The sequence below is a fragment of the Solanum stenotomum genome, chromosome 10 (genome assembly GCF_019186545.1).
Source record: "Solanum stenotomum isolate F172 chromosome 10, ASM1918654v1, whole genome shotgun sequence".
NCBI classification, from domain to species: Eukaryota; Viridiplantae; Streptophyta; class Magnoliopsida; order Solanales; family Solanaceae; genus Solanum; species Solanum stenotomum.
Genome location: NC_064291.1, coordinates 50,165,613 through 50,177,996, shown reverse-complemented (window position 1 = coordinate 50,177,996; position 12,384 = coordinate 50,165,613). Strand labels below are relative to the sequence as shown.

General features: G+C 36.6%; 2 protein-coding genes across 3 annotated transcripts; both read right to left on the bottom strand.

The window, feature by feature from the left end:
• Positions 1-529: 529 nt before the first annotated feature.
• Positions 530-5,337, bottom strand: LOC125878380 (nucleolar protein 12). The gene is made up of 6 exons (XM_049559625.1): positions 4,372-5,337; positions 4,202-4,260; positions 3,689-3,758; positions 3,458-3,583; positions 3,240-3,368; positions 530-1,134 (listed from the first exon to the last, which is right to left on the bottom strand). Exons 1-6 carry the CDS (start codon positions 5,212-5,214, stop codon positions 664-666), a joined length of 1,698 nt encoding a protein of 565 aa, XP_049415582.1. The 5' UTR covers positions 5,215-5,337; the 3' UTR covers positions 530-663.
• An 876-nt stretch (positions 5,338-6,213) lies between these two features.
• On the bottom strand, positions 6,214-12,310 carry LOC125878235 (alpha,alpha-trehalose-phosphate synthase [UDP-forming] 5). Of its 2 annotated transcripts, XM_049559444.1 has the most exons (5): positions 12,036-12,310; positions 11,733-11,781; positions 9,242-11,265; positions 7,409-7,682; positions 6,214-6,700 (listed from the first exon to the last, which is right to left on the bottom strand). In XM_049559444.1, exons 3-5 carry the CDS (start codon positions 11,227-11,229, stop codon positions 6,374-6,376), a joined length of 2,589 nt encoding a protein of 862 aa, XP_049415401.1. In that variant the 5' UTR covers positions 11,230-11,265; positions 11,733-11,781; positions 12,036-12,310; the 3' UTR covers positions 6,214-6,373. The 2 variants fall into 2 exon arrangements, with proteins under 2 accessions (XP_049415401.1, XP_049415400.1); XM_049559443.1 differs by lacking the exon at positions 11,733-11,781.
• Between the last annotated feature and the right edge of the window lie 74 nt (positions 12,311-12,384).

Sequence of the window (12,384 nt, the reverse complement as noted above, 5' to 3'; positions counted from 1 at the left end):
ATTTAAATAAATGAAGAGTTAGAGAGCCAAAATCTTAAAACAACTTGATTGGATATGCTAGTTTTTTAGTGCAATTAGACCTTTTCTGGTGTTTTTTAAAGGGAGCTTGCATGGGAGAAAAATGAGCAAAACGTAGAGCTACAATTTTAGATTTCAAGATCAGTTGTGTGGTAAGGGCAACCCAATGTACGGAGTATCTCACATTAGCTGATAAGGGCAACCCAATGTACAAAGTATTAACGAAAGTATCTCACGTTAATGCATGTCAGGGAAATGCCACCATCTCAAAGGGAGAGAGAAGTCAAATTTGGCTTAAAGCTTAACCAAGACCATAAGCTCCATTGTTATTATGAGTTGAGAAATCAATATAAGAACTCACCAGCTAGAAGAGAAAAAGGATATAGAATCTAAGGATGCATTGATGATAAAAATACAATGTCAAGAATTTGATCACAAATTCGCCTCAGAAATTATCTGTCCATACAACGATCAAGAAAAATTGGGCATACAAACAGAATCAATAACGTAATCCACTAAACCTTGATTAAAGAGGGAGTTGTACACGATTTAATTCTTAAGATGAAACAGAAAACTACAATCCTGAAAAGTGAACATATGAATGAACACTATTTCATGTATAAAATTGTTGAGGATGTATATGACCTAAGATTTTCTAAATTTCTTCTTTCTGCCTGCAGTGTCAGGTGTTCGGTTGTCCAGCTTCCGTTTTGTTCCCATTTGTTTCGAGCCAGAGGCAGCAGCCTTGAGTTCTTTTGCTTTTCGGGCAGCAACAGATGGTCTCTTTGCTATGCGTTCTTTTGGCTTTGTCGATAACTGTGCTTTAGGTTTCAATTTTCCCTGGTCGCTCATCCTCGATTGAGTTTTCTTCTGGACACCAGATTTGCTTGCCTTCACGCCCTGGTAGGACATGTCAGACTTTGCTGTAGCCTTAAAGCTACTACTGCCTGGTCTAGCTGAATCTGCTGCAAACTTCTTTGCCGGAGACCTGAATCTGTCTTCGGTTGATAAACTTTTCCTCTTAGATGGAGTAGAATCTGCTTTAGAATGAGACACTCTCAGCTCGCGATCTCGTAATTTCAAGTTACGCTTTCTAGAAATAGTGTTCGCAGCCTCCTGCAAACCCAAGTATAATATATAAGGAACAACTTATTTTGAGTTCAGTAACCAGGATATAAACTTACTGAACAGTTGGTGACTCTCCCATCCTTACAAAAGAACTTCAACTTATCTGTAATATTAGAAAAGAAAAGAGAGTCCTAGAAACCGAACCGTTCTTTCAATTTATTTTTCCTTCAAATCTATCTGTAGGTAATTTTATTATTCCTTCTATGATGTTTTGCAACAAAGTACTACTTTGTTAAAAGAACCATATAGACAAAGAATGATACATATCAAACATGATATTCCAACCATTTGTAAAAGACCGTCAGATTACATATCTGTTTATTGGGCAACTGGCTCCAATCAACAAGACTGAGGAAGGAAAGCTAGATTACTACAAAATCCCATCATAAGGCTGATTACGCATCATCCACCTCAACGAGAAGATCAACATAAATGGGACGTTTCTTCTCTCATCTCCCCCTAATGCAGGTAGAAGCACTAAGCAAGAAGTTTTTCTCATTAATGTGGAACATTTGTCACTACATTACAAACTATGGTCTAATTTATTGAAAAGCGAAGAAGAAAGGTTTATGATTTGCTATTTATCCTGCCTGTCAGCACACTTTCTTTCAGTTCGGAGGGAAACAAAGGATAATTGCTCAAGAAAATGTATCCATTAGTTTTTGCTAGTTTGAAAGAAAGGAACTCCATCTTTCCTTGAGCCTCAACTCATTTTCTTCCTGTTCCTTAGACGATTAGCTCTAAAGTTTCAGAGGTTGAATTTGCTTTCTACATTTTGTAAAAGATCAAGAAAACTACAAGCTTCAGTGCTTGTGTGGCAAAGCAAGGAAAAAGGTGGTTAGGGTCAGTCCGGTTTTCCTTTTTTAGTTGCTCTAGTTTTACTAGAATAAAGAGGATACATGCCCTCTTAATTTAAGTGGCACTTTTTGCTTGTCGAGATTCAAATTATGTGACCTTTGACCAACATTATATAATGTATTTATTAATCATATTGGCATGGAAAGAATTGCAGCTTTTAGTACTTTTCATGTACTTATTGAATATCTACATTTTAATTATAAAATATTAAGTTGATCTACTCCAATTTAGCTTCAAAGATTAGTCAAGTTGGCTCTCAAGAAGCGAAAAGTGCCACATAAATTGGGACGGATGGAGTAACAAAACAAAGAGGACAAGTACAAGGTAGAATTACTTGATGAAAACAGAGATAAAACCGCAGCCAGTTTAAGTTTAGATTTAGATTATGGAATAGGGATTGATGCCTCAGTTACACGGCAGGAGAAGAGTAACAATTGAAAAGATATCCTTAACCCAAAAAAGAAAAATTAAAGCAGCTAATGCATCTCGTTAGACAACCACTATGTTTATATCCTTTCTTTCTCATACAAAGTGCGTATACACTTGACAAAACCACTTCTTCTTCATCCATAAAGTCCATCAAGTAAAGTAAGCCAAGGAAAAGTTAATTGAAACTTCTAGGACAAAAGGAAGAACTGAATAACCTCAAATAGTTAAATGGCCTTTTAGATTAGCACCAATGACCCACAAAAAACCCAAAACCATAAATACCCTTGTCTATGAAATGCTATAACTAAAAGCAAGAAACTAATCTAAAATTAAAATTTGATCTTCCAATATAACAGTGGAGGTGCATGCCAACAATAGCTAAAATAGTAGTCTATCTAATATGAAGCACACAGCACAAATCTTGAACTCCTCCAAAATTGGTAAAACAATTAAATGTGAAGAAGCTAGATAGACCAAGACTTGTCTCTCTTTTCCCAGGTGAAACAAAATGAGTTTTGTCTTGTTAATCCAAGATGCTGAATAAAGCAATCAATCAACTAAGCCTTGTTTCTATACTACTAGGTTATATTATTTTACTGTGTTTATCATTCAGAGAACCCAGCCCCCAGGTAGTTGTTACAGCAAACATAAAAACTTTATTTCCAGATAAGGATATATTTCTAGTTCGTCTCCAAAATCAAAGTGCCAATTATTCACTATGAATCACCTCAAATGAGTATGATGTATAAAAAAAAATAGTAATGCCATTATAAATTTGAAAAACAAGAGAAGTTGATAGTATATACCCTCGTTTTGAACAAAACATAAGCGATTCCTTTTCCTAGGAGAGTATTGGGATCTCTGATCACCCGAACAGCCTCAATGCTCGATCCAAACTCTTTCATACCAGAGAACAGCTGATGAATTTCTTCATCCTGCAAGGAAGTGAACAAAATCATTGTTGGATACAGAAAGAAAAAGGCTGATTAGAACAGTAACAAGTATTCACCCTCAAGTAACGGACCTTCACATCAAATGGAAGGTTACCCACAAAAACAGTCCTTTTGTTGTCATACAGTGCACTATTGTCTCCCTTCATCTTCTTGCGTGGTGGACATGCTCTGTCAACTCGGATATGTCTTTCTCCAACCTATATATATAGATAAGTACTATCAAACATCCCAACTATCCGACTCCCGAAAAGGAGTTATCTTCAGAAGAATATGCAAATGAATCAACTCTAAGAGAAGCTTACCACTGCCATATTATGAGCCAAAGATGCCTGGGCAGATTCCTCTGATTTAAAAACAACATAAGCATTAACACTGCAATTACAACCAAACAACCTTATCATACAACAGGAAATCAGATATAAAGCAATATACTGATATAACAATGAATTCAAAGAAGGAACAGTTTATGAACAAGAAAGTTTTATCTCCCATCCCCGTTACAAGAAAAGAAAGGATGTCTCTATCATACCATATGCATGATCAAGTAACTTTGATAAATTAGTACAACTTACTAGACTATAATTATGAGAAGCATCATCAACAATCAATCAATGACGCCTCAATATAAATTAGTTGGGGTCACCTACATTAATCCTCAGTATCCATTCCACTCTATTGGGGTACATTTAACTATTGAGAAAAGCCATAATACAGTTTAATTGCTATGTGTTTATCAAACCTGTCCGCATTATCATTGAGTTTTTGCTTAATGAAAAAAGCCATAATACAGTTTAATTGCTATGTGTTGATCAAACCTGTCTGCATTATCATTGAGCTTTTGCTTAATGATAGCAGCCTTCCTTGGAGTTGCACTCTGCCAAAAAGGACATTTCAAATCAAAATTAGGTTCCAAGGTGAAAATATGTAGACATAATTCTTAACACGTAAAGAACATTGATGCAAAAAATAAATAGCTAACACTCACATCAGCTACCGGAATAGATCGTATCCTCACTGATTCTATCTCTCCAAAACTCCCAAACTCCTTCAGTAAAGCTTTCTTCTTGATCTTCAAAGGTAAATTCCCAACAAAAATTGTCCTTAAAAGTTTACTCTCATCATCAAATCCCTCATTTGAGACCATCATATCCTCTGGATTATCCATCTTCTTCCTCTTTTCCCCTACCACCATTTCTCCAATCCCTTTCTCCACCTCCTCCATAGGAACCACCCCATATCGCTTCGCCTCATATTCCGCCTCAATCTCATCCCTTTTCCTCTTCTTCTTCTTATCTTTCTTCAACTCTAAACCCAACTTCCCTATGTTCCCAGAATCAGAAATTCCATCATTTGATTCCTTAACTCCTTCACCTACAGATTCCAAACCCAAAATTACTTTTTTATCCTTCTTCCTCCTCCCAGAATCAGAAACTACACCATTTGATTCCTCAACCCCAGATAAAGCAACCCTTTTCGATTTCCCCCCTTCTTCCTCATTACCTTCTTCAGCTACAGACCCAGAATCCAAGTTTACTTTTTTATCCTTTTTCTTCCTCTTCTTGGGTTCTGCAGTACCAGAATCATTATTCCCAGTAACCCCATCAGTTTGATTCTCAATAGAAACTTCTACAACACCTAATTTAGGCTCTTGGGTAGCTGTTGGATTATCATTAGGCTTTCTTTTAAAGGGATTTTCGTCGGAAAAGAGTGAAGCAATGTTGGAATCTGCTGGGGTTGCTCCGAAAAGGGTATTGAAAATATCTGAAGAATTTGAGGTTTCATTGTTTGGTTGCTGTTGTTTTTGCTTATCTTTGGATTTCTTTGCCATTGAGTTACAGACAGAAAAAAGCAAAGATTTCTTGGATTGAAAAGCGTAAAAGAGGAGAATTTGGGGGTGGTAAGAAGAAGAAGAAAGAAATTGGATTTTGGAGGAAAAAAAAAAAGTGGCACTTTATTTAAGATAATTTAAGGTAAACATGAACCCTAGTTTTAATGTTGTTCAATATATTTCTTTCCCCCTCTTCCTTTGTTTTTTTTCAAAAATTATTGCTTATTCACATTTTTTTTTAATGACAAGATAACCTCCCACGGCTATTCTTTGGGTGCAGAAGGTAAACCTCTTTCTTATATTGGCAAGAGATTTTGAAATTGAGACCTTCAACATGAATCGTTAGTTCTTAATTTATAATTAATTAAAATAATAACTGTCTCATTCTTCTACTTTTTTCCGAAACTCTATGACTATTCATAACTATTACCTTAATACTAAAGAAGAGTTCGGTCTAATGATTTATTTCTGTTTTAGTTGATCCTGATTCAACATCAACAGTATATAAATATAATTTTCAACGAGTCCATAAGAAGTGATCCCCAAAGCCCAAATCAATAGGCCGCCCAAAGGACGACATAGGTTATTTCTTCATTTTAATACTTTCTTCACCTCATCCGTCAGTATATAAAGAGATAATTTTATGTAAAATACCTCTAAAAACTGAAAACACCATAAAAGAATACCAATTTCTAATAGATATTTCTCAACAACACTCAAAAGGCTTTTCTGTAGGAAACCCTTTACTATCCCATCGGATGAAAAATAGACAAAACTAACAAAAACTAAAACAATAAAAAAAAAAACTGACTTAATTAGTTTGATTTAATTCCAACATTTGATAAACCGATTTAATTGGTTTAATGCTGATTGACTTCAATATGATCAATAAGTATAAAACAAAAGATGCACCAAGAAAATGCACTAAATGAATAGCTATTTTTACAATTATGTTTAAATTTCAAGTTGAAGTGGACAACAAACATACCTTAAAAGCAATTGGTAAACATAAGAAAATTGATATTTCTAAGAGACAACTATAACAACATCCCAAAGGAAAATTAACTAATTAGAAACAGTCAATACACTTATAGAATCTGTTTAAGAAAGCCTTCTATCAATCTTGTTTCTTTTTCTTCCTTTTCAGATATTCATTTGCCTATTCTCGGTCGATGATTACGCGTTGAGGAGATATCGAAACATGTTTAGCAGAATGCTCAGAAGCAGAAGCCAGGCCCTGCAACATTCTTATAATCTCTGTAGTGTCCTCCAAATAATACTTGGCTTTACTTGGTTTCTGGCCAACTGTGCAAGCAAACACTTCAGCAACGGGGGAAAGTGAGGCACTTGCGACAGCACTCATTATAACCTCGAACATATCCTCATCTGATCGATCATCCCCTATGCAGAGCACGAAGTCTGGTACTGTTCCTTTCTTCTGCATTGTTTCTAGGAGACGTTCTGCTACAAGACCTTTGTTGACACCCTAGGAGGTCGAAATGAACGTTCATGGCAAAAGCAAACCATCAAATTGAAGTCAGAGAAAACAAAAAGGATGAGAAATTCAAATCAGAAAAAGAGATATAATTTTAATTTTCCAACTTCAGGAAACCAAAGAAAGGTAACATGATTAATGAACTTTTATGAATGAACATGATTTATAGTGTGTATGCTATTTTAAGAAAGCATGCTTAGTTCTAAAATAGAGTTGCTGACTCTTTTGCAGAGCATGTTTGAACTCTAAACACAACTCCAAATTCTCCAAATGTGATTAGTGTCCAAATAAAACCTATAAAGTTATCACATATATTAAGTTTCATTATAGAACCAATACTTAAGGTTCAGTATTGTTGGTTTACTTCTTAAATTTTACATAAGGAAGCAACTAACAAATTTTTATCACGTTATCTACCGTAAGAGATCAAATGCTTGAAAACAGTGGCTTAAAACACTAGCTGAGTTAGAGGCTGGAAGCAACTTTTATGGTCAGTAATATGTGAGAATCATGGAAGTTGAAGCAATGAGTAACAACAATGGGCTTGATTGAAGATTTTTTAGACACAGTAAAAAGGAGGTTCTCAGGTCAAAATAGTATAGACTAGAATGAATAGGATTCTTAGACGTCTTCACAATATACAAGATTCGTGGAAGTGCTTCATGCGAGAAATGTGAAAGAAGACATCATACTGCTCACCTGAGGCTTCACTTCTACAATGTTCTGGCCACTCTTGACAGTAACCGGTTCATTTGCAAGAACACTTTCCAAGTGATCTAGAAGCTCTTTTGCCTGACATGAGCCAAAATCTGGATCTGCATATTGGTAATTCCAAACAAGTGTGCTTTCCTTGCTATCTATGAAAGAACCATCAGTGGTTTCTGTGTAGAGGCTCATTACAGGCTCAGCAATCTGCTTCCAATAAAAATCTACTACGGCAACACAAGTTTCCCATTTGGCATCATGATTTGGCCTGAAAAGGAATTGTTTCAGCTTTATAGAGAAAACAAAACATCAAGCACCGAGAGCAGGTGGAGACAGTTAAAGTTAAGGAAAAGCACTAATAAACTCCTCCGAACAGTTTCCCATAAACTGTGTGCTGTGTGCATAGACACAAAACAGACATCTGTAAAAATTGAAGGAGACTGCCACTTTAGGAGTAGGAATACACATATACACTCGGGCAGTTAAGATCTTCTGTTTTCACCAAGAACAATTTTTTACATTATAGAAGCACGACCTAAGTTATGGAAAGAAGTTGATTTTCATATGTTGCTATTCCCTCAAAATAACTATCGAGGTGCTACCAAAACCAAACTCTGGCAGCTTCCACCATAGAAGCGCCAAGTCCAAGTTTAACCATAATTACAACCACCCCAAGAACTATGTTGTTCTGCAGCTGGACAGCTGGTCACAAAAGCCAAAGAAGCAAATTAGTTTTAGAAACTTTACTGTCATTAAATCAATCTGAAACACCAGCAAATTCAGCACTCCTTGAATTGATGTGTGTCAAATGGACAAGAAAATTTTGATCCTGTTGTCCCCCATCCCTTGAGAATGATTAAAGTTAGTGACATCCATAAAAGATATCCTGTAGATGGTCCCACTGAAACATACCTTGCATGCTCAGTACTGTAATAAGTATACTTCTAGTTCAACCTCTCAACCAGAGAAAATTGAACAGTTTAATTGGCTCTTGTAATTAGGACTAGCTCTTTTTGAACTCAATGAATTTGTGCAAAAAGGAGTTGAAATGTCTCATGTGGAAGAGTTCAATATTTTTAACTGGTGCTTGACACAACCAAACTGCCGTGAAAAAAGAAATTAGTCCTAATTATTTGGTAGAGTGGCAGGGACTGATCAATATCTAATTATTGTAAGACCTTATCTTTTCCAGTGCAACTGGGATATCCTGATTGGTCTGAGAATATCCAAAATAAGAAATAAAGCTTAAAGATTGCAGTATGTTATTTGTCAGCTTAAAACATCTTAAACACCACAGTGCCTCTCCCCTGGTGGCAGAGACCACCCTAAGGCCTAAAAGAAAGTGAAAACAAGAATGAAGAACCAACAAAAAGTAATACACCAGCAAAACGAGGAACAGAAAGACTATGTCATCTACTAGTCAACTAGTAGCAGAAAGACAGATATAGAAAGTGGAATTTAGCCTCACAGATAAACTTCAACAGCAAGCAGTCGTCTACCTCCGGTTTACTGACTGCATTTAGACCCAGAGTTAGATGTTTCCTAAATATTGTTAGGACTCCTCCTTATCAGGTTTCTCCTTAAGTGTTGATCAATTCTGCTATCTTGCATACTTATTGTCTACTCTTCTGCTTAATATTTATTTGACTAATTGAAGCAAACTCTGTACTTCAGCGAGAACACTTCCCACACACAAAGTCTTGAGATTTCGTTAGTGATTAGCAACAATAATTTTACAACCATGGAACAAATCAACTTGATAATCTATCACTTTGGGGGATAACAGTAGAAATCAACACAGATAATTCCAGGATATAAAATATTTACCTCACAAAATAGCCATGCTCTGCTGCAAGCCCTAGTGTTTCACACGAAGAAAACCACTGAGTTAAAGTCTTTGTGTCTTTTCCACTAACAATGAAAACAATATTCTTTGGATCCCTGCACAAGCTGTTTAAGATACTAATAACCTCTGCATTTGGACCCTTGCTGATAGAGTTTCTGACTGTCATTGTACCATCATAATCCAAAAGGATTGCCCGATGCTTGGTCCTTTTGTAAGCAGATACAATATGCTCAACTGACAGTTTCCGGAAGCTAGGATCCAAAGCAACCACACGGAATCCTAAGCCAAATCCAATACCCCAACACCTCCTTCTCACATGATCCCTACATGCTCTTTCAAGATCTTGCAAAAAGCTCTGAGCCCAATATGCCACATCATGAGTGCACACATATTTATAGTGCTTCTCATGCCGCATCTGCTTCTCTGCCTCGGAGACAATTAAAGCAGAATCCATAGCTTCAGAAACAGCATCAATATTCCATGGATTGACCCTTATTGCACCACTGAGAGATGGAGAGCAACCAATAAACTCAGAAACCACCAACATGCTCTTCTTTGGTGCTGTGGGGTTCAAGCCCAAGGTAGCATCCAGCTTCTCCGTTCCTTGCCGGCATATAACATATTCATAAGGTATTAGATTCATTCCATCCCTTACTGCAGTAACAAGACAGCACTCCGCGACAGCATAGTAAGCAATGCGCTCGTAGAACTGAAGAGGCTTATCAACCAGGATAACTGGTTCATATCCAGTCCTTCCAAATTTCTGGTTTATTCTCTTTACAGTAGCATAAGTTTCAGCCTGGACTTCCTGCACATCTTTCCCTCGGCCTCTGGCAGGATTTGCAATTTGAACCAACACCAATTTACCCCTCTGATCAGGATGTTGAGAGAGTAGGAGCTCAAAGGCCAAAAGTTTCAAGCTTATTCCTTTGAATATATCCATGTCATCAACTCCAAGTAACACTGTCTGACCGCGGAATTTATCTCGCAGCTCAGCAACCCTGGTCTCTGTCTCGGGAAGGTCCAGTACTGATTGAAGTTGAACCATATGTATTCCAACTGGCAGAATCTTAATGCTAACAGTGCGGCCATAGTACTCTAATCCTATATAACCTCGTTTAGATTGATATGAAATGCCAAGCATTCTACTACAACAAGAAAGGAAATGTCTAGCATAATCAAAGGTATGAAAGCCTATCAAGTCAGAGTTCAACAGTGCGCGTAGAATCTCATCCCTTACAGGTAGAGTTCGGTATATCTCCGACGATGGAAATGGGCTATGGAGGAAGAAGCCGAGCTTCACTCTGTTAAACCTCTTCCTCAAGAATGTTGGTAACACCATCAAATGGTAATCATGAACCCAAACAAAATCATCATCAGGATTAATGACCTCCATTACTTTGTCTGCAAAGATTTTGTTCACCGAGACATAAGCTTGCCACAGCGAACGATCAAACCGACCACCAAGATCTGGAGATAGCGGAAGCATGTAGTGAAACAAAGGCCATAAATGCTGTTTACAGAAACCGTGATAGAATTTACTGAACAACTCAGGTGGTATAAAAGCTGGTACACATTTGAACGTTTCGAGCAAAGTTTGAGCCACATCATCTTGTTGACTCGGATCAATTTCTTCTTTAAGGCTGCCTACATAAATCACTTCTACATCTTCTCCAAGACCATCTTTGAGCTGTAAAAGAAGGGAATCCTCATCCCAACTAAAGTTCCATCCTTCCTCACCATCTTTTCTCCTATGAGCTCTAAGAGGGAGTTGATTCCCCACAATTATCATCCTTTCTTGAGTAACTGATGATGGAGCATCAGAAGCATTACTTCTACTTTCATCATCAAGCTCAGATAAAACCCCAGCTACAGTAGCTACCCTCGAAAGCTTCCTACCCCCTCGGCCAAACGTTGGCGAATCACCAGAAGTAAGATCTAGTAAGTTGGAATAAGACCTTGAAACCATTTCTTTAGCTAATGAAATATCCCTCTTTTATTTTTCCTGCAATCAGAAAAAAAAATCCTCCTATGCTCAACTTATAATGCATGGAAATGAAAAGATTGAAAACAGAAAATAAACAAGAAACACACTCAGATCATTGACAAGGTACAAATGCAAACAATCACAGTAAAATATAACAAAGGTCCCACTATATGGTCCATTAAAGATTGATAATCATAGCATTAAAGATGAAGCCAGAAGGGAACACCCCACAAATAATTACAGCTATAAAGAAATTAAAGTAGCTTAACTAAAGCAAAAGAAGACAAAATGAAAATAAAAAACCTGAACCAAAGTTTTGAACTTTGATACAGAACCTAAAAAAAAAAACACAGAAATAAGTACTAACAGAAGTCTGGCCACCACCCTAGAGAACAAATCTGATGGCATATGCAAAAATCAGAGAGTAAAAGAGAAGGTTTTGAGGAACAATACTATAAAAAGTCAAAGTTCCAAGAAGGATTTACCTCAAAAGGGCAACCAAGAAACAGACCAGATACCCCACATGTTAAAAGCCTAGCAAGAAATATTGAAATGCAACAAAATTATTCCTTCAAGTAACAAAAAATTGGTTAAAGAGTACACTTGCCAAGAGAAATGGAAACATTTACACCCCACCCTTATCAAGAAAATTGATGGTGATGAAGAAAATGTTATTACAAGTACTCAAGAGGTAAAAGAACATCATATAACACTTATAAAAGAAATTAGCAGTCAATTTTAGCTGAGGGTTCAGTGGTACAAAGAGAAAAAAAGGAAAAAGAGCTTACCTTTCAAGAAAACCAAAGAATGATTTTTTAAAATTTTAGAGAACCCAAAGATTCCCACTATGAATATCTTAAGTTAAGATTCTCTTTCTCAAATAAAAAACAATGGCTTCAAGAATAGGCTTTTCTTTTTTCTCCCTCTTCTTTCTTTAGCTTGTCTAAATGCACTAATGATATATATTTTTTGCTGCAACCTTCGTTACTGTACTAAAAACCCCAAAAAGGTGGTGTCTTTGTGCAAAGAATTGGATTCCTCTCTCTCTCATAACATAACAAACTCACTTAAATTTGTAAAAAGTTTTTGATGAAAGCAAGAAGGGAGAGAGACAGAGAATAGTAAGCACCACCTTCT

Excerpts from the sequence above, each read along its gene's own strand:
- LOC125878235 (XM_049559444.1), bottom strand. The coding sequence starts at position 11,229 with ATGGTTTCAAGGTCTTATTCCAACTTACTAGATCTTACTTCTGGTGAT. Across the intron at positions 7,683-9,241 it reads GAGCATGGCTATTTTGTGAG|GCCAAATCATGATGCCAAAT; the intron begins GTAAATATTTTA and ends ATTCCTTTTCAG. Across the intron at positions 6,701-7,408 it reads TTGTAGAAGTGAAGCCTCAG|GGTGTCAACAAAGGTCTTGT; the intron begins GTGAGCAGTATG and ends TCGACCTCCTAG.
- LOC125878380 (XM_049559625.1), bottom strand. The coding sequence starts at position 5,214 with ATGGCAAAGAAATCCAAAGATAAGCAAAAACAACAGCAACCAAACAAT. Across the intron at positions 3,584-3,688 it reads TGGCTCATAATATGGCAGTG|GTTGGAGAAAGACATATCCG; the intron begins GTAAGCTTCTCT and ends CTATATATATAG. Across the intron at positions 1,135-3,239 it reads ATGTTTTGTTCAAAACGAGG|GAGGCTGCGAACACTATTTC; the intron begins GTATATACTATC and ends TTGGGTTTGCAG.